The 25360-nt window shown below is 42.3% G+C and overlaps 1 protein-coding gene across 15 annotated transcripts in view; it reads right to left on the reverse strand.

The window, feature by feature from the left end:
* Positions 1-4881: 4881 nt before the first annotated feature.
* The window catches only part of gramd1ba (GRAM domain containing 1Ba), an 808348-nt gene continuing 787869 nt past the window's right edge, over positions 4882-25360 (reverse strand). For 13 of the 15 annotated variants that reach the window (XM_038778914.1, XM_038778911.1, XM_038778917.1 and 10 more), the window contains 6 exons: positions 24415-24618; positions 18001-18091; positions 15828-15839; positions 14132-14239; positions 13332-13452; positions 4882-11623 (listed from right to left, as the gene is read on the reverse strand). In XM_038778914.1, the coding sequence (XP_038634842.1) occupies positions 11537-11623; positions 13332-13452; positions 14132-14239; positions 15828-15839; positions 18001-18091; positions 24415-24618 (623 nt within the window). In that variant the 3' untranslated portion in view covers positions 4882-11536. The remainder of the gene's footprint in view (positions 11624-13331; positions 13453-14131; positions 14240-15827; positions 15840-18000; positions 18092-24414; positions 24619-25360) is intronic. The other 2 variants (XM_038778906.1, XM_038778920.1) reach the window with 1 other exon arrangement.

Raw genomic sequence — 25360 nt, forward strand, 5'->3', positions numbered from 1 at the left:
TCCATGCCCCGACCTAGCCTCCATCTTCTGGATCCTCAACGGACTCTTCTTCAACTCCCTCCTGATCATCCTCCTGATCAGAGGACAGATGCTGCCCTTCCAGGTCTTCCTCATGAAGGTCGTTACTCCGCTGCAGAGCCGGGTTATGTAGGGCACAGCAGACTATCATAAAGCGAGACCCCCTCTGGCGGCTATACTGGAGGGCATGACCAGACGCGTTGAGGTAGAGGAAGTGCATCTTCAGGAGGCCAATATACCACTCTATCACAGATCGGGTGGCACTACAATCCTCATTGTACCAGGCCTCTGCTGCAGTATCTGGCCTCCGGACTGAGGTCATCAGTCACGCCCTCAGGGGATATCAGGGGACATGGGGACTTGTCCCCTACAACCAGTCCCTGCAGCCTGGAGTGATCCTCAAAAGTGCCAAAGATCTGCGATTGCCCAAAGATGTAACTATCATGAATGCTCCCTGGAAAACAGGTACACATGTGCATGAATTGCACCTGGTGGTCACAAACCAGCTGCACAATTGAGGGAATGGAACGCCTTCCTGTTTATGAAGGGGACTCTCTAATGCCATGGATGCACAGAGTGACATTGGTGCAGTTGATCGGCGTCCGCGGCAGGCCAGCGATGGTGCAGAGTGCCCTAGCCCTCTCGTCTTGCTGGGCCTGGTCCAGGTCAAAATTAATAACGTCTAAACCCCTTACACTAAAGGGCGGATGCTTGGGAGATGTCATTTAGGCCTCCCGTGGAGCCCTGGAACGACCCTATTTTGTAAATGTTGAGGTCTGCCGTGATTTTCATGGCCAAAAGATGTGGGTGTCCTCCGCCACGTGGTGTCAAGTCAGCAAGGGTGTGATACAGGTACCACAAAGTCTCCCTGATGAGGTGGAGTCTCCTACGGAACAGGTTGACTACAGCTCCATGAAAGTTACTCGGGTCCTGTCCACCCTGTCTCCTTCTGCACGTTTGTGCCCCTTGTCTGGCTGGTGCTTCCTGCCTTGGCCACTGGGTCTTTCTTGGGTGTCGCTGCATGTTGCTGCTGGAGTCTGTGCTCCTCTAGCACTGTACTAATAATAGCCAGCACTAATGGCTCCATACTCATATCACTCAGTTAACTGCAAGGGATGAGACAGAGAGACATACAGTCAAGTTGGTGCTGCAGGCAGATAACATCAGTATCTCTCCTGATCCAATGGTCTCCTGGACCTGGAAGCAGCCGGTCCCACACCTTACCTGGTAGCTACCGCTCACCGATAGCTCATGAGCTCTCCCATCATGATTGCATGATTGGCTTCGGGCTATGCCCTTGCCCAGCATAACCTTTGACCTTCCATCTAGTTCATTCCTCCTTTACTCTCCATATCACTCGGGATTCTGACAGGAGTATTATATGCTTGCTCATCCCTAATGAGCAGGGTCAACTAGACGGTGATGCCCACCTTGGGGGCTAATAGATTCTTACTGGAAGGCATTGGGATCTGGCACTAAGCAAGCCAGGTGTCCCTCGATCCCATTCCCCTGCAGTTAGCCTTAAACCCCAAGTATTCATCCCATTCCCTGACTTTGGACATGTGGGCAGCTGGCACTGTTAAGGGTTAACAGCTGGCATTGTTAAGGGTTAACTGTTGATGGCCAATTAGTTTGATGAGCACGAGTCTCAGAAATGCTAAAGGACATAATTACTTTCTGCTTCAGGGATAGGCAAAGCTCATCGGCATCCTTCTTACTAGGCTGCATCATTCTGAGATCTCATTCCTGTCATGACTCTGCACATCTCCTGTACAGCTACTCTGGAATTTTTATAGCCCCCTTACCCTGCAAGGCTGGGCACTGTGTTGCCTTCTCTTTTGGGGATCATCCACCCAACCCATTAGGCCTGCCTCCTTCACATCACACCCCACCCTAAGCGGCCCACAGCCGCCCTAAATACCCATGTCACAGACATCAGACCAACAGCCCCCCCCCCCCCCCCCCCCCCCAGACAGCAGATTTCAAGACCACATACACCAGCTGCGACCCCCATCCCGGAAGCCCCCAATACAGTCCCCCACCCCGCAACTGGCCAGCATACTCTCTACCCTTGGACTCCCTGGTGCTAGGTGGAAACAGTGGTGCTCACCTCCTTCCTCCCTCTCGGAGGTCATGGCCCCTGGCTCTCATTTTTAGAAGGAGGTCGTAATTTGCAACAACGTGACATCACGCCAAAGATGCAAATACACCACGTTAAGTAAATTTTAATGGGTTCAAATTCACGCAAATCAGGTTTGCGCCATCAGGGAAGGCTGGGCAAGATCGCATTCCAAATTCTTATTGGCACAAATCCCATTTTTGGCCTCGCGTGATTTAGTGGCCATAATAGAATTTCGACCCGCTATAGATCCAACCCTTCATATCCGTTGATTTCTTTTGCCTTCATGTGGTGCCTCTTTAATGTGTCCAGCTATCAACCTACACTGTGATATCGAGTTCCAGCTTTAAATTACTCGCTGGATAAAGAGGTTCTCCTGAATTCCCTGTGCCATGCATGCAGATTATGATTTTCCCTCTCTAATATATGGTGCTTCTCCTCCAGACAGGCTAATAGTAGGTTTCAATTCAACATATTGCCTAGAACGGAGAGCAGTTAAAAATCAACCCCATTGCTGTGTGTCTGGCACAGATGCAGTCAGATCGGCAGGTTTCCTTCTCTGAAGGACATTAGTGAACCAGGTGGGCTTTTGCAACATTTGAAAACAGTTGTCAAGGCCACCAATGACTACCTTATATTCCAGATTTATTAATTGAATTTAGATCCCATCAGTTGCCGCGGTGGGATTTGAATCCATGTCCCCAGAGAAATAGCCTGTACCTCTGGATGACTGATCCAGCGACATTAACACCATCTGCCTCCAGTCATCATCCCACTGTGAAGCCAACATGTATTAAAATAAATGATCTCACTCTCGACAGAAAACCTAATTGCAAGAAATCATGGAACCCTCAAACGAGACAGCACAGAGGAAGCCATTTGACCCAAGGTGCCTGTGCCAGCTAAACTCTTGAACTAGTGTCACTCACCTGTCCTTTGCCCAGAGACTTTCCCTTCAAGCACTGATCCAGTTTCCAGTTGGAAGTTATTATTGAATCTTCACCACCTTTTCAGGAAGTGCTTTTCTGATCATAACAATGTAGCAAAACACTAAATGTTTTATGTAATGAGCTGATCATTACACCATTTGAGGTGGTTTCCATATTGTAAACAAAGGTATCAATATGCAGACATTTGAAGAGATCTCTTAGCCACATTGAAAAATTGACAAAAATGTCCATCCACTCTGTTCCATAGAATTGTGAACTTTGAATTTCTGGTGTCTCATATCAATGTCAACCTATATTGTTCTGATAAAATGTCATTGACCTGAAAGATAAACTCCTTCATAGATTTTACCTGATGTGTGTGGCCTGTTCATTTGAATGCATGCACCTTTAAATATTCTTGAGGAGTATTTTAAAGGGGAGAACTTTATGAGTTGCCTGCATGGTACTTTCTGGATTGCTGCGGTCACACAGCTTACAGGGAACAACGCACCTGAGAAGCAGCTCGCCGCACGTAGCGTGGCTGAGAAAAGCCGGGAGACCCCGTTTCCAGGATCTATCCGGCTCGCAGCATTGAGAGAAATCTAATGCAATCTCGCGAGACGTTGTGATATGATAGGAATCCTGCCCATTGAGGGCAGGATCATGTTTTGGTAAATCTGTACATTAGAGCGAGACAGCTAGTCTCACTTTAATGTGCAGATTCCGGAGTTACCCGTGGCGTGGGATCAATCTCCCTCGCCTCGGGCGAGCGCCGTTCAGTACTCCACAAATGGGGTCCAGACGGAATGGCACTCATGGGGGTCTTCCAGGGGATCGGAGGAGCACTGCCCAAGTTCGCACTGCCAAGGTGGCATATTTTGCACAGGTTCGATCAGGCCGGGGTGCCCTATGTTGGTGTTGGGGAGGGTGTGGGAGGAGCCAGGGGCCCTCCCACAGTGCGTTGAGGCTGTAGAGTCACTTCCGGGCCTCAGAGATCAGGACACCACTTTTAAATGGTACCCCAATCTCTCGCCACAGAGGAGTTCCGGCGAGCAGATCTCCTCGGTGTACAAAACAAGGCTATGTGTGGCCTCAGCCTGTGTTCCCCGTTGTGGACCCTTTTCAAACGTGTCACACTTTATAGCCTTGTGTTTCTCGGCACTGCAAGCGCTGGGAAACACACGGCTAAAGTCGCTCGCTATGGGACTTTGTTCCCATTTAGTTAAATTGCGCCCGTAGTCTGTCCTGGATGGCATATCATTTCAAGCTGGATTGAAAAAAATGCTCAAATTATAAAATGCTTTAACCATCTATGCACCTGACAAGTTGAAACAGAGTTTTCCCTTCAAATGCTTTGATAGCATCAATGTTGCTACCACAGCTTAAAATTTGCCATTCAAGAGCTCTCTGCATGCATGTAACTATTTGGTATAAAGACAAACGTGGTTCATGGAAAGTCGGTAACAATACTTTTCACTTACACGGCTAATTTTAAGATGACATGGCCAAGAAATGTAAAACAATATTGAATGGAAATTCTATTCTGTGCAGCATCTTCTTTTTAAAAAACTGCCAACAATGCTTGTATTTATCAGCCAGTTAAAAACTTCACCCCTTCTAACACTTCCCTTAATAAGCAGATACAGAAAAATAAACTGAGATAAACAGAAGGACTGAGAATGGGCCACATCTTTGGCATGAAAATATCATCACTCATTTGCTAAGCCCTTTACTTACACATAAGTAAATACTCTGATGACCAACAGGAATTTCTAACATCACTGGAGGAAAAAGGAGATAAAATTATGAGGCAAATTTTTTCAACACTTTTTATTCATACCTTGTGTCTACTTTACATTAACTTACATGTGGGTTGCCATAGTAACCTAAACTCTAGTAGGCAAGGTTATTAAAACTAAACCTGCGCACAGCGCAAAGTTTACAGTTAAGTTTCATATATGGAGATCAAAACAGTTCTAAAAAATGTACCTTATATTTGAATGCACATCGTGATACTTTATTACATAATGTCAGGCATAGTCAAGCCGCACAATCCAATTATACCTCATTTCATCTGATGATGGCTGCTTAGCCTACAGGCTTAGCATTAGGTAGCATCAGATGGACATGCATCTTATTTAAAAAAGAAATATCTGCCTGGAGTGGGAACCATGTTTATTTGAATTAAATTACACTATAGTACAGCATCAGACAGTTAGCAGAAACCCTGTTCAACGGGAAGGTTCATTTCAAAGGGGGATTTTTCTTCAGGCACCAGTTCATTCACCATGCATTCTACAGAGTTTACTTAACTGAAACAATGGGATAAAGGAATCAATTTGCATTATCAGGACATTTCCAATAGAACTTCGACTGACTTTTTGAACACATGAAAAGCTTTTGCACATTCGTCAATTAGTAACATTTTAGAGTCAATAGAAACAACAATTAGCTTCCTTTTAGTGGACTCCAACTGTTGCAGTAAATACACTAATTTGTTCAATTCCCCATGCATCGTGTCAAAATCCCAATGCAACGATCAACTACGACTACTTTTGTGATTCTTTGCATTATTTAAAAGAAACAAACAAGTGGAATGGACCCACATGAGGCAGACACTGTCCCTTTTAAACTGAACTCTCATCATATTCACATTTTCAAATCTGGCAAAACAGTCAAATGATCATCGTTCAATGTCTTGTAACACGACGGCAATCAGTTTAATAAAAAATTCTTACCACACAGTCCTGAAAATGTACAGCCCATAAAACTCCTCTGAATAGCAAATTCCTTTAATGTATTTTGGATGATAAAGGAAGAGAATTCAACATTTTGAGATCAGTATGCTTTGATTATGAAGAGGTAACCAACTCCTCAAGACTTTGTACGGGCTGTCTATTTTCTTCCGAAATAATACTATATTTAACTTTGAGTTCAAGGAAAAGAAAATACAACAATACAGTTTCTACCTTGAGTAATAAGAAATGGTGAGGAGGATGACTACTGTGCATTGACAGCACACGTTGTAGATATAACAATGGGTGTGCAACAAGAACTCTTGTAATGTACGCAGCAAGGGATGGTGAAAAAACTAAAGACCGCGGCCTAGAAATTCAGGTGCTCCATATTTGGACATGGGGGGGGGGGGGGGGGGGGGGGGGGTTGCATCTAAATGTTCAGGCCCAAGGTGCAACTGATATTCTGTGTCAGGCCTCATTAACATTGCATGCTGAGCTTGTAAAATACAGCTCACCAGTGAAGCAATCAGGCTGCTGTGACAAGAAGGTTGGATGTCTGAAAAGAGATGCTGGGAAGGAAGCGTTGGTTAAGGGTGGGGGATGGCCGAGAGCGCCAACAGTCAGCGTTAGAAATCAGCAGCATTGAATGGAGTGTGGGGGTGGGTGGGGAAAAGCAATGGCCGATATTCTTCCAATGTTGAACATGGGGTCAAGAGCAGGATTCCCAACTCCTCCAAGATCCACATTCAGGTAAGTATATTTTAAATCTTAACTTGTTAGTTGAGTGAGAACACATGGTCCCTTTTGGACCACCTACAGAGCTGCATGTAACATCGGTTTTACCTGAGCATAGCTAGCGCCAGCACTGGCTGACTCAGGACAAAAGAATACATAAACAGCCTACTGCGGATCCTGGAAATCGGAAAAAAAACAAGAAAAGTGAGAAATACCCAGCAAGCCAGGCAGCATCTGTCGAGCGAGAAAGAGAGGTCATATTTCAGGTCAATTGATCTTTCATCAGATGAAAGGTCGCAGCTTGAAATGTTACATTTCTCCCAGCACAAATGCAGCCTGCCTGCTGGTTTTCCAGCCATTTCTCCCAGCACAAATGCAGCCTGCCTGCTGGTTTTCCAGCCATTTCTCCCAGCACAAATGCAGCCTGCCTGCTGGTTTTCCAGCCATTTCTCCCAGCACAAATGCAGCCTGCCTGCTGGTTTTCCAGCCATTTCTCCCAGCACAAATGCAGCCTGCCTGCTGGTTTTCCAGCATTTTCAGTTTTTATTTCAGAATAAGCCAATCTGCAGTAGGGCCTGAAGTAAGGGTTAGGCCCTTCATGGAAATGTGATTTTTGGTCTTTTCTAAAATGGCAAATTTCCAGCTCGTAAGGAGTGTGCACTTTCTACCCGTTGTATTAAACTCAGGAGGCTGTGCGGCCGAATTTCTAGGCCCATATGTGTGAGCTAATACCACATAAAGGACCATATACAGCATAGCTCAAATTGCTATCAGGAATGGTGCTCAATTTACCTTGATCTGACTTTAGTTTCAGATTATGCTAAATTTGGGAATGACTGTATTCAATCATGTCTAACCATAAAATGCAAAAACCAAGAGACAAAAGGAGGACAAAGTGCATGTCCCAAGAACTTGAGTATAAATCTGAGTAAAAGAGGTAATGCATGTGTGAGTCCTGAACACTCAAGCACATTGTTTTCATCTTTTCCAACAGAGGACACAATTTCTGAAAATGCATTTGAGCTCAAAGTAGTATCAATATATTGACATTTCAAAAGTGCCACATGAATACAAAATGATTAGAAATAACTGCTTTCAAAAAGTTCACTATAATTCAGTGGACCAAATCTATTTTACTGTTGCTTTATACTTTTAGAATTCTATTGGTCACAAGTTACTTTCAGGCACAGGGGTCACTTTACCACCTTATTAAATTATGATAATTATATCATGGTAAAACACACTGTGCTACCTTAAGGAAAGAAATTTTGAAACATAACTAAATCATCCTTCACTCAAAGTATCACTTGTTAAACAGATTAAAGTAAGAAATAAAACAAACAGATAGCCAGTAAATTTCATCATGTAAATAAATACAAAATCTACCTTTATCAAATATCCAGTAGGATTACAATTCCATCCCCGATTTTGTTTAGAATTTGTCCTAAAACCTTGGATGATCCAAATTGAGCATTTTACAATTTCTCAAATAAGATAGCTGTGGGATATTTCTTTAAAGGTAACTCACCGAGAACGGTACTGTTGCCCAGCTATATTTTGAGCAAAACAATAGTTCAGTTTTGATGGGAGTCAATTTTCATTCCGAGTGTTTCAACGTCAGGTGAGGAACTCAAATTTGATTCACGGACTATTACCCAGTTGTCGGTACAGCAATTTAAATTCTGTGTATTTTATACAATTTATCTCTTCTCTTCTGATAGATACAGGCACACACGCACTCACTCACTCATGGCTTGTAACTTTACGCTCAGGTCCACATTATTATTTCCTGATCCTGTCCTGACACTACTCTCAAATTTTGCTCGGTTGATTTTTGGTGTTACACATAATGTAAACTCTAAAAACAAAACTAGCCATATATCTTAGCTAGTTTAAAACCAAAACAGTTTCAACTCATGATATGCTGGCAATCCTATACAATACCGAGCACAGACAAAAAAATCAACCTCTGTAAGCAGCTGAATAAAGTAGAGATATCCAAAATTACTTTTCCGCAGTGAAAATCTCTATTTTTTAAAACTATTTTTGAATTGTGTTCCATGAATTGAAAATATAAACTCAAATATTAAAGGCAACACAAAATGTAGCAATGAGTTCAGAATTTAAAAAAAATAAGTTAATAATTTAGCACAAAAAGGAAAAGCATGTGTTCATCAACATGATACTATGTGGAGTGATCAATATCACAAACCTATCAAATCTGCTGAGTGACATTACTGCAAAGTATCCGTCACTTGATTCTACCAATCATGCTGAATGTGGATGCGGTAGATGACAAACAGCAAGGTGTGTGTGGTATTTATGAGAGTGACCTGTTCACAGAATAATATGATGCCATAATTGAGTTAGAAATGGATTTGTCATTATTTATCAAAACATCCAAAGTTAATATTAGAATTGGTCATTGCCTTTTTCCATATTCCCCACAATTTAAACGGATTGTGGAATGTAAATTAGGCTATGCCTATCCTTAAGACAAATATTGTGGGCGTGCTGATAAATTGCATGGAAATATTCTGTCAATAGGTGACAGCAGTGCAGTAGTATGTATCTGGGAATGTGTGTGCAGACTTACAATGCAAATAACTCTCTGCTCACATATATCTCACTTTAATTGATTAAATATTGTTATATAATTTCAGATTGATAACACAAACTTTGGAACTAATAGAAAGGTTTGTTCTGTTTAGAAAGCAACTTTTTTAGAAAATGTCTTATCAGTCATATTAAAGCACCTTATAATTGATATCAAATCTTGCTCTCTCTGACTGCATTGAAATGGTACACGTTGGCAGCTTTGTTATAAATCACGCAATTGTCCACACAGGAACACCCTTGGGTAGGATGTGCTTAAGGAATTAGTTACTGCAGTTCAATTTCTTAAAAAACGCGAAAGCACATTATTCTTCCTCCTCTAGAATTCATCGCAAGTCTTTTAAACTTAGTTTTCAGAAGTCTAACAAAACAGCACTAATACAATCCACAGTTCTGGAGGAAACCAAGTTACCACAAATTTAATGTTGAAAAACATCTGGTGGCATTCCCCCCCCCCCCCCCCCCCCCCGAGTGGAGTCAGAATTCAACCTCCACTCCCTTCAATTTGTCCCAACACACTTTAAACATATTAGGTCAGGGTGGCCCATTGAAATGAATGCTCACAATACTGGTCAATCTTTTAACAAAAAGAAAAAGAATACCCAATTCAGCACCTGTCAACCATTGTACCAAACTTTCCAATTCTGTCAGCTCTGAGGCAAGCACGATAATATATCATAAGTTAACTATTTAAACATCATTTTTGGACTATATCAGTAGGAGCTAATTTATTCCATCACAAACAGTTCACAGGTGAGCATTCAATTCCAAGGCTCCATTTTTGACAACTGTATCTTAGTGGGCAATATTGTTTACCGAATTTGCATTAAATTTGTTTTATTCTTGCACACACTGTGGCAAATTATCTACCAATGTCTCTTTATTGTCAACATGCACAAGTTTGAGGGAATTAAAGTGCTTGGCTGTCGTCACTTCATTTTATTAGCTCTCTGCTCCTATTCCACCAAGCAGCATGTGTGTTCCTGCACCATGCTCTTGTTATTGCATGTATTTCTGTTCTAATGATCCAATCAAATAAAATTTTGGTCACAAAACATTATATCTTTGACTCCTCTGTGTACTGTATTTAGCATGCACGTGGTGGATTTTCTGTTCTCTAGTGAGAGACTTCAAAAACAAATGGCAGGACAGAAATCCTATTGAATCCAATAAGATCCCACCTTGTCTGTGGATCAAATCACACAGGGAATCTCAAGACAAATCCATAATTCTTTATTTTAATAAGTTGTGGCTCATTGACTCCTGTTGGGGAATTTAAATCTCATTAAATCAGGCAGGGTCAATATTATATGTGTATATTTTTAAAAAACTGTACTAATACGTAATTTTTCAATTTTCTACTATACAACTGTAGAAATAAAAACTGACATGCCATACCTCTGCAGCACAGCTAAACGTGACACACGTCTCAGCTGCCTTGCGCTTCCCTGCAACTGCCTCATCACGTTAATGATGATGAAACTCTCATCCGCAACTAACTGTTACCATTTCAACAAAGAACACGGAATGCTTCACAGTCAGGTTCCACACATGCACTCTGCGAGCATCAGGTGAGCAATCTGCAGCTTTTAGACATGCTGTAATGAGGGTTACAGAACAGAGACACGCTTTTGCCCTATATATTTTGGGACCTGCCTATGATAGATTGTTTAGTCTGTATTTACAATAATAAATATCTAAGTCAGTCCATCAGGATTCCAGTTACTTTTCTGTCGTTTTTTCAATTTTCTACTGTACAACTGTAGAACTAAAAACTGAACAGACTGACATGCCACACTTCTGCAAGTCATTTGCAACTTAGAATGTTTTCAAGTTTTATCAATACAGATATTCACAGTTTCTTTATCCATTCACTCTGAGCCAGAATCAATACATTTGATTAATTTTGTTAATAATATATATAAGTGGTGTTTTCGCAGGCACAATGACCTGTAATAGTTTCAAGATCCTCACCCTGCTCCTAATTGTGTTTGATGAATACCTTAAACACAGAGCACACGGGACTTCAAATACATGTCTTCCACAACAGAGACAGCCCACAAATTATTACATGCTTTTGTTACATGTTAAAGCTTACAGTACAACATTCTAGGATTTACAACATGAGTGTGTAGGCAGATTAGCGTGGCTGTTGTCTTCCCCTGATGCTTCAGTGCTGTCAGAACTTAGTTCTGCCGCAGTTTCAAATCGGTACAGGATCTTGATTTTGTCAATTTTGATTTCACTGACTGGGCAGCAGTCCTGGAGGTCCAACTCAGCCTGTGGTTCCAGTGTCTTTTTTTAATATATATATATATATTTATATAATTTATATATATCTATATTGCACACGATTCCCTCTTCGGCCTTTGTAATGCCCATCAGTGAAACCGATCTCTCTTGTCTGTTTCAGAACTGTAATCGCGCAAACCGATGCCCTTTTGAAGAGTTATTAACGAGTCTCTCATCTGTAGGATGAATTTTAAAAAAAAGATGAAATTCCAAAGTCTTTTTGAGCATCTCAACTTTCAGCATCATGTACACAAAAGGAGGTCTGAATCCTGCCTGGCTGATGGCCAGGTCTTCAGGATGAAGCAGATGTCCAGATTCTTTTCTGCCAACATAATATACATTTTTAAGAGATGTAGCATATATTAAACGGAAGCATCGCCTCAGGTGCCTCCCTTTACTCAATCAGGGAAATAATTGAAGGGGCACAATCTTCATGAGGAACTATTTGCTAAGTATTTTCGGGATGACAAATTTAATGACTTGTGAGGCAACATCTCGATATAACGCAACAAACGTAAAGGTGTTCATTCAGGCAGTATTCTTCAAAGATCAGTTCCACTGTTTGGTAGCAGCTTAATATTCTTCACAGATTCTTCCATAGACTTGGCATTTGAGTGAAAACTCATAAGAATTCTGATTTGGAGGACATAACAATGTTAGAATTTAATAACAGCCAAGTTTGGAATAACTTTCCCCATGCTGTTAGCTTAGTGAAAAACACATTACAGTCTTTGCAAGGGTTAATCTTCATCACATCAGACTGAGATAAAATTTTGAACTGACAATGTTTGTCAAATTAGGATATGAGCACAATCACGGATCTCTCATTAGCCTCAGCAGTTATTTTTATAAAGGCCCGATTGACATGGGTATAAAGATTTTCAGGATTCACAGCTGCTTACTCTTCACACTCGAAGGCGTGTGAAAGTCATGTGGTTAAGATGCAAAATGTGATCATGCCAGTTTTCACTCCTGTAAGGTCTTCAGATATTAAAATAAACTCTTCTAAATTTGATAGACTTTGTATTTAAAATAAAGAGGATGTTAGTGCCGTCAAGTGGAACACTTACTCAATTCAGTCACTTAAGCTGGTTTTCCAATGGGCCTGATGTGGGAAGTGGTGGAAAGCTAGTACAGGTCATGTTCTATTGCATCATCATCTTCCTGTCATTTGTTGGTGACCCAGTCTTATAAAACGTAGGCCATAATGTTACAAGCAAGCACATGCAGGCAATGCACAATCTGCTGAGACGCAGGCTAAAGCTCTATCCGTATATCAGTGCTATCTCAGAGCAGCACCTCATTGCATGTGTGGCATTTTTTACTTGCTAACCTCCTGGGGCCCTTCTGAGAGAGGTTGACAATTTACTGGTCATTCATGCCAATATGGATGCAGTTTTATCAATCACTGAGAAGTGATTGAAGGCTCCCTAAACTCACTTCACATTTTGACAAAGGGTCATCTGGACTCGAAACATTAGCTCTTTTCTCTCCCTACAAATGCTGCCAGACCTGCTGAGATTTTCCAGAAACCATTTGGTTTCACTTCATATACGATGTTTTAAAACCAATAGCTAGGTGAAACGTTCATCTATATATAGACTTGCTCCTAGAACCTGGAGGTGAAAAGCCAGTGAACAAAGGACTGGGCCTCTCAGCCCTCCATAATGATATAAAACGGTTGATTGGTATTAGGTTAATAATGCATTGGACCATGCCACAAAGCTGCAAACATTTGTAGTCAAGGCTATCAATTTTTTAAAAAGTATCGAGAAGGTAGAAAGTACTCCAAAGTAAATTTTCAAAACACCAGTCAGTCCTGGCCCACCAATGCAGCTACAGTGGTCCCAGTGTTTGCACTAGTCAATAAGAAATAACAGTCACCTGATCTAGAAGCACCACTGATGATTTTAAAATCTCTCTCCATTTTTGTAGTTCAGTATCATGGTAACGCTGCTGTGACTCTAATAACTGGGCCCACTCCACCTGTGACTGGGGAAGTTTGCTGTATGGAAGAAAAGAAACAAGTTAAAGCCTGTGGATGTGATGCTACTTCCAGCCTAACCAGCGTAAAAGATTACAGAATTTCAAATGCAAATTACGTCCTGTGTAAGCCAAGTTTTTATGACCATTCTCGCTTTCCGAAGGAAAAGTGCACTGGAAGCCAGCCATTCTAACAAAACTGACCATGCCTTTGATCGACTTAAACACTATGGCAAGTTTCCACCAATTACATTCCTTTGCAACCCCTCAAGGAGGCTTTTAAAATTAAGCTTCTTTTAGATGCAACAAGAGTAGACAACTTTTTCAAAGATTTTAAATATTTAAAAAAATATTTAATTTACCAAAGAAACTGAGAAGACACCATGGAAATAGTAAACTGCTCTGCATTTTTTCTGCAAAGTAATTTTCAGTTCTTTAAAATTAAGTTACTCAGAAGTGGTAGACCAGACAATTCCTATTACAAATGTTTATTTTTGTGATGAACACATTTTCAGCCGTATAAAGTAACATTTTTTAGTTGCTTCAAAATCACATTTAGGTGGTGAAAATGCAAATGCAGTCCTTGCCCACATAACATCAAGAGAAGGGCAGTGGAGTGAGAGTCCAGCACCGATTGAAGCCATTTATTTCATTAAATCTAATTTAAGTGGGCTTTTCTGGGTGAAAAATATAGAAAATACCTCTCCTGGAGCCTGATCCCATGCCACGTAGTGAGACTCTGTGTTGTATATTCCAGCATCCATAGCTTGTAAAATAACATCATATTCAGAAATACTAGTAACACCAAGCTGTGGAGAGAACAACAGTTGGTCATGCAGCCCTTTGTGCCTGCTTCATTACTCAATATGATTACGGCGCATCGGCTGCCTCAATTTTACCTTTTACCACTATCCCTCCATATTCCTCAACTCATTTAGCATCCAAATATCTATCGATCTCGGTCTTGAATATACTCAATGACTGAGTATCCACAACTCGCTGGGGTAGAGAATTCCATAGATCCACAAACCAGTGGGTGTTGAAATTTCTTCCCATCTCAGTCCTAAATGGCTGACCTCTTATTCTGGGACTATGACATCCAGTTTTAGAAACCTCAACCAGGAGTGGGGACATCACTGCAACATCTAACCTATCAAGTTCGTCAAGAGTTGTGTATGTTTCAATGAGATCATCTCCCGCTCTTCTAAACTCCAGGGAACATAGTCCCAGATTACTCAATGTCTCCTCATAGAACAATCTCCTCATCCCAGGATTCAGTCTAGTGAAGTGCTGCTGCACTCCCGTCAAGACTAGTATAAGCTTCCAAAAGTAAGGAGACCAAAACTGTATACAGGACTCCCATGTGGTCTTACTATGGTTCTATTGACTTCCAATAAGACTTCTTCACTCTTAGCCTTGTAATAAAGGCTAATATAGCATATGCTTTCTTAATTGTTTGCTGTACCTGTAATGTGATCCTGAGACTAGGAAGATGTGTATAGAATAGGTAAATCAAACCGACAAAGAACAATGCTTAACATTACAGCTATGTATTTACTGGCTCCGGCCCAAAGGGAGGCAAAACATTAAATTAAAGTCATCTTTGAAAATCATTCCTTTAAGTGGTTTGTTAGTTTTTGGGTAATTTCATAGAAGTGCCCACTGTCTCACTTAGATTATTTTAATATTATGACAAATTAAACTTTAATCCTGGAATATTACATGGAGAATTTTATTTGTCCTTCATTAATTCTCTCCTCTCCCCAAGGTGCTCCCCAAACAGGGTTACAGTTTCATGGTCATCCATCATCCCCGGCACATGGCTCAAGAGCTCATTTACATTACATTACATTATGATGAATATACTTTAGAGAACAGGCCATTCGGTCCAACCAGTCCATGCTGATGTTTATGGTCCACTCGAGCTTCCTCCTATCTTTTCTATAAATCTAAATCACAACACTTCTTCCTTTATATGTTTGCCTAGCTACTCTTAAATGCATTTATACTGCTACAGGTTTATACATAGGACAGTGTAGAGAACCAAAATCAGCCATCAGTATTACAAATTTAGCGTTTGTGGCTTTGCTTTAACTTCTAAAAAAGACAAAAAGTTAACATTTTATTACACGAAAAGTGGATAATATCTGCTGCAGTTTGAGATTCCCCAAAAAGATATTTGAATAACAGGTTTTTAGAGCAGACTGTCTAACAACACAACGTACTTTAAAATCCCATTTAACCTTTCCTTTAAACTGGATATCAATATTTTTAAAAAACTGATACTAATTCTAAGGAGTTGTAAATATGCAGTTTCCAACCACTTAGCCATTTGCCCCTTTTGGAGGCAAATATTGTATAGAAAGGGAACTGAAGGCAAAAGAACCACAGTTGTACCTTAAACAGATCCTAAAGGGAGCAGTAAACAGAAGAGGAAAATAGTGATCAGAAAGGTAAATTTCCAACGTTTGAGCACAGTGAGGTTTAAAGTAATTACTGAAGCTAGTTGTCTCAAATGAAAAGGTCCATTATTTGCAAAGAATGCATCAATCAGAATGGTCAGCCTTATAAACAGTGGACCTAGTTTGAAAGCAACTCAAATCAAGTGAATCAATTTTAAATAAGGAAACTTGACTAGAAACAAATTTATGTACAGAAATTTCAGCTAAAGACGCTGTGTTCTGGCTTACAAATGGCCAGAAATTGCCTTACAACAGCTTCAAAACATCCTTACACAGTGGAAAATACAGCATAATCTTAAACCATTTGAAGTTTGGAGCATTCCTGGGCTCTCTCTGAAAGGATACAACACAATTACTTCATGCCAAAGGTAATTTCATAATCTTACATATCCACTGAAAGCTATACCCGCAGGGAGCTTGAATTGGAGATAAGGCTATATCTTTCTACACCACTCGTTGACCCATGCTTCATATTAGGTTAGCTACACACGGGGAGCACTGAATTATGGAATAGCCCATCAAAATTATCCCGGCATTTTAAGAAAATATACAATGGTCCAGAATTTGCTGGCGGAATAAGATTCCACAATTCCGATTGTTTCTCTTCTCGGCCAGGTATGCCGAATGGCATTTTAGAATCATAAGTCCACATTCATAAAAGTGCCAGTCCTGACTTGCTGCGGCAATTTTAATTTGGCTTACAGCACAAACAGTACAGTTTCTTGAAACTCGTGGTCGATGGTGAGCTCAGATTTTCACAAAGCAAATGATTTAGTGGTGGAAATCCCCCAGCAACCAATGGTAATTAGCAACTCAGTGTATCTGTTCTTCACTACAATTTGCTGGGTCATTCACACATGGAGTGTGCATCAAACTCACCTTTAGTTTCCCAATAAATTCAGGGTCGAAATAAGTTTTTGCAATATTTTTCACTTTTTCTCAACAGAACGTTGTGGAAATCTTAAATGATCTCTTTGACACTTTGCAGTTACATACCACAAGTTTAAGTATGTTGTTTATATGCATGAAGCTCATCTTTATTCAATATCAAGTCAGTGCTGTTAATCACAGGCCACTCAATTCCAAATGAGGAATGTTCTAATCTGAAAGATTAGATAACGTATCCTTGCGGTACATCATGAAATGATTTACATAACTCTTCAAAGTAGAAACCACATAGAAACACATTCCACACAAGGACAAAGAATTACGGGTTGGGGCTGTGTTATTCGATTGAGGCAAAAAAACGCAACCTGGAAGCTATCATACCTCTTCTAAGTTGCCTGGTATTTTTGAACTCTAAATATATTTTTGTCTAGGTGCCTCCATGAGGGAATACAAGCTGTAGCTTATTTCCACCATGCAGAACAATTTGATTCTTCAATTTTTGCACTGACCATAAAAGTGCATTCATATACTGACTTACAATCCAATGATTTTTTTAAAAACCAATTACTAAACATTACACAGTAAATTCCCTCTTGCTCTGGGTTGGATATCTTGGTTCCCTTGCCAACATAGTGTCGTACACTAGTTAGACAATAGTTCCATCTCCATGCCCCCCCCCCCCCCCCCCCCCCCCCCACACATCACACACACACTACTCTGGTACTGTTTCCAGGTTAGCAGTCCCTCCCAGCAACTTTCTGCATAAACAAGTAATCTAATCTATCCATTCCTTAGTTGATGACATATTTATGCAGTTGAATTACCTACTCACTGACTAATGGAAATAATTTAGCACCATTTACTTCACTAAAACCCTTCAGAATTTTGAGTGCAGGTCATTTAAGAGCCAATAGCCCAAATTATTAATCCAATGCCTTTTCTGGCAAAATAGCTGAGTGCATGGACTGATAGTCCCATTACACTCAAAAGATCTGTGCGAGTGACAATTAGTTGTGCACATTTTTGGTACCATATGCATAAAATAGGAGATTCCAATAAAAGGTTATATTGAAATAAATTGTTTCCATTTAACTATAAATTCCATGGGCATATTCACTAAATAATTTTTGCCGCTCACACAGACCACTCTTGTACGTTCCCAGATCTCAGACACAACTACAATGGAATTGTCAGGGACAGCACCTTAAGTTGTTACTCACACAAAGCTTATGATGAGCAATAACTTGGAAACACTGTAAAGCTGAATTCCTCCTGGAATTTCTTCTGGGATGTATTTCGTTTGTGTGGAACCTGTGGCAAAACAGAATGCAGGAAGTTTTGAGTGACAATGATGTTTTCATTCGGTGTAACAGGAGGTATTTCAGTCTTAAGAATGATACATCTCCGTGTAATCTGATCAAATTTCCCAAAGTAACAATAAACTGGCAGATAACCTTTTTGCACTAATTTCAAAAGCAGAAAGTTCAGACAATGGGCTAAATCACCTTAGAACAATAATTATGTATTAATGACGCACATTGTTATTCATGCATATCAGCCAATAGGTTCAAGGAATGAAGAGATGCACCACAAATAGGCATCTCCAGGGCGTCCAGATCCATTTACTTTGTTCCATCATTTACTTCGGACAAACAGCATCTCAGCCTTAGCTTCCCTGTTAATTTTAAGAATTTTCTGGATCTGCACATTAAACTTGCTGCAGAAAGTTAGGGCTCATAAATAAAAGTGCAAGTTTCATTTTAATGTCATGATACTTATTACTGCAAATCAGTTTTTCTGATCCAGAATGAGAACAATTTAACCCGTTGAGTAGGGAGAGGCAGTGAGGTAGGGGTATTGTCACTAGCCTAGTTTTCCAGAGACCCAGGTTTGAATCCCGCCATGACAGATGGTGAAATTTGAATTCAATAAAAATCTGGAATAAAAAGTCTAATTATGACCATGAAACCATTGTTGGATTGTTGTAAAAACATATCTCGTTCATTAATATTCTTCAGGGAAGGAAATCTGCCAACTTTACTGGTCTGGCTTACATGTGACTCCAGACCCACGGCTATGTGGTTCATTCTTAAATACTCTGAATGGCCGAGCAAACCATTCAGGAAAAAAAGGGCAGCACGGTAGCATGGTGGTTAGCATAAATGCTTCACAGCTCCAGGGTCCCAGGTTCGGTTCCCGGCTGGGTCACTGTCTGTGCGGAGTCTGCACTTCCTCCCCGTGTGTGCGTGGGTTTCCTCCGGGTGCTCCGGTTTCCTCCCACAGTCCAAAGGTGTGCGGGTTAGGTGGATTGGCCATGCTAAATTGCCCATTGTGTCCTAAAAAAGTCAGGTGGGGGGTTGTTGGGTTACGGGTATAAGGTGGATACGTGGGTTTGAGTAGGGTGATCATTGCTCGGCACAACATCGAGGGCCGAAGGGCCTGTTCTGTGCTGTACTGTTCTATATTCTATATTTTTTTAAATTTCTGCGTCTCAATAATTTCTAAAAGATTCTGAAAATTTCAAATTCAAAAATTTGAATTTGAACAATTAGGACAACTATCCTACTTGTGTGTCAGTCTTTCCTCTGTCCCTTATTTACACGCTCGAATTCACCCTCCTTTGGCTTCCATTGTTTTGTTTCCAATCCTTTAATATCATTGAGTAAGGATACACACTTTTGGTTCCATCATTCACTGAGGTTCCAGGTGCTTCTTTTCCCTCACTAGTAGCAAGCTACCATAAAAAAAAATGCGTCCAGGGTCAAGCCAGGCGGGGGACTCGCAATATTTGGGGTTGGGGTGGAGCCGGGAGTGCAGGAGGCGAAAGAGGCCGATGTTCTGGCCTTTGCGTCCCTAGTAGCCCGGCGGAGGATCTTGCTGCAGTGGAAAGATGCGAGACCTCCGAGCGTGGAGACCTGGATTAATGATATGGCGGGATTCATTCAGCTGGAGAGGGTCAAATTCGCCCTGAGGGGGTCGGTACAAGGGTTCTTTAGGAGGTGGCAGCCTTTCCTCGACTTTCTGGCTCGACGATAAGGTACTAGGTCAGCAGCAGCAGCAACCCGGGGGGGGGGGGGGGGGGGGAAGAGGAGAGAGAGGGGTTGTAGGGGGATAGTGTTTAAGTTAATTTGCTTATTGTTAATTTATTTTGTTGTTTATTGGGTTTGGGGAGGGGGGGTTGTTATATGCGTTGTTACGGGTGCCGGGGGGGTGTTTATTATTATTGTTATTATTCTGTTGATATATATTTTTCAAAAAATTCCAATAAAAATTATTTTAAAAAAAAAATTATGTGAAGAATGCAGGAAAATACCTAACTAACTCCAGAAAGATTGTAGTCAAATTAGTTTTGTTTACTTGAAAGTCCTACATTCTTTTTTCTATTTTTAGTCATTCATGAGCTTTGCGCATCACTGGCTAGGCCAGCATTTATTACCGATCCCACCCCTTAGAGGTGGTGGGGGGAGCTGTCTTCTTGAATCATTGCATGCCATGTGTTGTAGGAACACCCACAGTGCTGTTAGGAAGGAAGTTCCAGGGTTTTGTGCCAGCAACAGTGAAGGAATGGAGATAGAGTCCCAAGTCAGGATAGTGAGTGATCTGGTGGGGAACTTGCAGGTGGTGGTGTTCCCATCCATCTGCTGTCCTTGTCCTTCCAGCAGGTGAAGGTTATGGGTTTCGAAGGTGCTGTCAAAGGAATCTCGGTGAGTTACTGCAGTACATCTTGTAGATGGTGCACACTGTTGCCACTGTGTGTTGGTGGTGGTGGAGTGAATGTTAATGATGGTGAATGGAATGGCAATCAAGCGGGATGCTTTTTTCTGGATGGTGTCAAGCTTCTTGAGTATTGTTAAAGTTGTACTCATGCAAGCAAGTGGACAGTGTTCCATCACACTCCTGACTTATGCCTTTTAGAAGCTTTGTGAAGTTAGGATGTGTTTTATTCTTTGCAGAATTCACAGCCTCTGACCTTGTAGTATTTATATGGCTAGTCCATATAAATCAATGGTAACTCCCAGGACGTTAACAGAAGGGGAATTCAGTGATGGGAATGCCATTGGATATCAAGGGGAGATAGGTTAGATTTTCTTTTGTTGGAGATGGTAATTGTTTGGTGTAAATGCTACTTGCTACATATCAGCTCAGGTCTGAATATTATCTAGGTGTTGCTGCATATAGACATGGGCTGCTTCAGCCATGAATGGTACTGAACATTGGGCAGCCATCCACAATTCAGATCTTATGATCGAGGGAATGTCATTTATAAAGCAGCTTAAGATGGGTGGACCTAGGACACTACCCTGAAGAACTCTTCTAGCGATGTCCAAAACTGAGATGATTGATCTCCAACATTGGTTTGTATTTTGTTAGGTATGACTTCAACTAGTGGAGAGTAGTCCCCTTAATTCTCAATGACTTCAGTTTTGATCGGCCTCTTTGATGCCGCACTCAGTCAAATGCTGCCTTGATGCTAAAGGCAGTCATGCTCAGCTCACCTCTGGAATTCAGCTATTGGGTGGGAATCTCCCAAAGGCCCGACGCCGTCGTGAAACCCGGAGAGGTTCACGACGGCGTCAGAGGCCTCTCCTGGTCCCCTATTCTTCCCCCGCTGGGGGGCTAGGAGGGCCGTGCCGGGAAACTTGGCCACGGGGCCTTGTCGCTGGCATCAAGGCCCGGCGCGCCGAGAATGACATGGCCGACGCGCCTAATGACGTCAGCCGCGCATGCGTGGGTTGGCCGGCGCCAACCCGCGCATGTGCGGCTGACGTCACGACGGATGACCGCAAACCCGCGCATGTGCGGTTGCTGTCTTCCCCTTCCCGCAAGATGTGGCGGCTTGATCTTGCGGGGCGGCGGAGGGGAAAGAGTGCGTCCCATTGAAACGCCGGCCCGACGATCGCGGCACCGATCGCGGGCCTGTCCCCTCCCGAGCACGGGGTCCCCCACAAGCCCCAAACGGGCATCTCACTCCGTGTTCACGACGGCAGCGATGAGGTGTGGTTGCCGCCGTCGTGAAACGGTCACGAACGACAAGCCGCTCGGCCCATCCGGGTCGGAGAATCGCGGGCCGCCGTGAAAAACGGCGGCCCGCGATTCTCCAAGCGTCGTGTCGCAAATCGCGACGCGCCATTTTGGGGTGGGGTGGGAGAATCTCCCACCCGGCGTGGGAGCAGAGAATTCCGCCCATTTTGTCCATTTTTGGACTAAGGATGTAATGTGACCAGGAACTGAGTGGTCTTGGCAGAACTCAAACTGAGCATCAGTGAGCAGGTTATCAGTAAGTAAGTGCCACATGACAGGATTGTTGACGACCACTTTCCATCAAAAGTAGACCGATGGGGCTGTAATTGGCTGGATTGGATTACGCATTTTGTGAGTAGGACCAGTGCAACTTCACATATTGCTGGGTAGATGCAAGCGCTGCGGCAGTATTGGAACAACTTGGATTTGGATGCGGCTAGTTCTGGAGCACAAGTCATCAGTACCATTGCCAGAATGTTGTCAGGACCCATAGTATTTGCCGTATCCAGTGCCTTCAGCTCTTTTTTGATGTCATGTGGAGTGAATTAAATTGGCATCTATGATATGGGGGACCTGAGGAAGAGGTTGAGATGGATTATCTCAGCATTTCTGGCTGAAGCTGGCTACAAATGTTTCAGCCTCGTCTTTTGCACTGATATGCTGGGCTCCCCCACTCCTCTAATTAGTTGTTTAATTATTCGCCACCATTCACGACTAGATATGACAGGACTGCAGATCTGTGACCCGATCTTAGATCCATTGCTTCTGGGATCACTTAGTTCTGTCGATCGCATCCTGCTTCTGCTGTTTGGAATGCCAGTAGTCCTGTGTTGTAGTTTCACCAGGTTGACATTTCATTTTACAATATACCTGGTGCTTCTACTTCTCTGCCCTCCTCTACTCTTCATTGAACTGGTGCTGATCACCTGGTTAGATGATAATGGTAGAGTTGGGGCTTTGCCGAATCATAAGGTTACAGATTGTGGTTATATGCACTTTTATTGCTGCCGATGGCTCATTGCGGCTCATGGATGCCTAGTTTTAAGTTGCTGGATCTGTTTGAAATGTGTCCCATTCAGCATCAGTGGCAGTACCACGCAACATGATGGAAGGTATCCTTAACGTGAAGATGGGACTTTGTCTTCACACGGACTGTCTGATGGTCATCCTAACAATGCCGTCATGGCAGATGCATTTGTGACAGATAGATAGGTGGGGACGAGGTCAAAAAGTTTCTTCCATCCTGTTGGTTCCTGCAGCATTACCAAAGAACCCGCAAAACCATCTAACAGCTATATCCTTTAGAATTCAGACAGTTCGCTCAGTAGTAGTGTTATTGAGCCACTCTTTATGAAGGATGTTAAAGTTCATTTTGTGCCTTTTGCACCCCTCTTGTTTCCTCAAGTAGTGTTCAACATGGAGCAGAGCTAGCGGGGCAATAGGTGTTAACCAGCAGGAGATTTCCTTGCCCACATTTGCCCTGATGCCATGAGACTTCATGGTGTCCAGAGTTGATGTTAAGGACTCCTCGGGAAACTCCACCCGAGATGGCATCACCTCAGCGATGGTGATAGTATTAGAGGCTCCGATTCTCTGACCAGGAAATTCTGCCACTTCTTACCGTCTGCCATTGGCATTTGTTGGAAGGATTTGAAGGTGGCGACTCAAATTGATTGGGTAGCAGTCCTTGGCCTTGGTGTCTGGACATTGTCTGTAAGGTATATTCTGTGAATATACCTGTCAGGTTGTGCTTGACTCATCTGTGGGACAGCTCTCCCAACTTTGGTTTGTTACTCAGGAGGACTTTGCAGGGTTACACCATTGTCGTTTCTGGTGCCTAGAATCCGTTCTTTTAAAAAACCTTACCACAATACAACCGAGTGTCTTGCTTGGCAATTTGAGGGCATTTAAGAATCAACCACATTGCTGTGGGTCGGGAGTCACATGTAGGCCAGATCAGGTGATGACAGCAGATTTCCTTCGCTCAAGGGGCAACCAGGGGCTGGTTTGCACAGGGCTTAAGAGCTGGCTTTTAAAGCAGACCAAGGCGGGCCAGCAGCACGGTTCAATTCCCCGAACAGGCTCCGGAATGTGGCGACTAGGGGCTTTTCACAGTAACTTCATTTGAAGCCTACTTGTGACAATAAAAGGTTATTAGTGAACTGCTAGGTGAGAGTTTTTATGACAACTGACTATCATCAAGCATAGGACTAGCTTTTAATTCCAGTTTTATTAATTGAATTTTAATTCCGTCGGCTGCTGTGGTGGGATCTGAACCCACGTCCCCTTAGCCTGCGCCTCTGAATCACTAATCCAGTGACATGACCACTATACCACTGCCTTCCCAACAATGACAAATAAATATTTTTAATAAAAGTGCAGGGAACACAGTGAGAATTAGTTATTGATAAAAATAAATCATAAACTGCTCACAGGTTTCATAAACTCACTATAAATTATTTTTGCCAGATCACAAGTTTATGCCCATAATTCACATCCATCCTAAAGTACAAATGAAACAATTTTTTCTTTTACATTTAAAATGCATGTCAAAGGGACTGAAGGGCACTGAAGCAATGTTCTCACCATTGACATTCCATTTTCAATTTTACCTGCCACATGTTTAATCCTCTGGGCCATCTCTTCATCAGTCGGTGTAGTCACAGGGCTGACTGTTTCATCGAGGTGTTGGCTTCGCACATGCATGTGAGGGCGCTTTCTCCTGCGAATTGTGGACGATTTGTTGGGTTTTTCTTTTGGAGATTGCCTGTGCAGTTCAGCAGCATATTGTTTCTCTACTTTTGCAAGCTCAATATCTATGGATACGAAAATAGGAATGGTTCAAATTTCAGTCAACCAAACAAAACAAGCGTCTAACTTGATTATATATTAGGTCAGACAGGATTGAACTGATCTATTCACTACCTCCTGATTAACTCATTGCCTGTAATTGTGTCCATTTGGCGCAGAAGTTCAAAAATTAAGTTAAGAGTACATCAGATCAAATAATGTTGTGTGTCACAGTGGGTAGCGTCCCTGCTTCTGAGCCAGTAGCTCTAGGTTTGAATCTCACCCCAAGACTTAGATGGCTAAGGAAAATCCTCTGGTAAATACTACACAAACAGGTCGAGTAGCAACCTTCAAACCCTTCCAACAAATGCCATTGGTAGGCAGTAAGAGTGGCAGAGTTTTCTGGTCAGAACACTGGAGCCTCGAATACCATTGTCAACAGCTCCAGACCACACATGAATGTTGCCACAGCTACTCTGACTTCCTGATCAGGCTCTTAGTGACTGTCATCTCAATACACACCGGCCTACTGTGGAAATTTGGAAATAAATTGTATTTAACATAGGACTGCTCAAAAGAGCATAATAATGAATACAACCGACTTCCGGTTGCGGCTATGCGGAGCTAAGCCGCACGTTCGGCAGCTCCTGCTACTTAAGGACTTTTGGGCCTATTTGAGGGCCCCAAACGGCGCTGTCTCAACGAATCCCGGTGGGGGAAGGTGTCTAGAGGAGCATTCCCCATAATTTATGGTGCTCACCCGGAGTG

This window comes from Scyliorhinus canicula, chromosome 19, assembly GCF_902713615.1.
Source record: "Scyliorhinus canicula chromosome 19, sScyCan1.1, whole genome shotgun sequence".
NCBI lineage: Eukaryota > Metazoa > Chordata > Chondrichthyes > Carcharhiniformes > Scyliorhinidae > Scyliorhinus > Scyliorhinus canicula.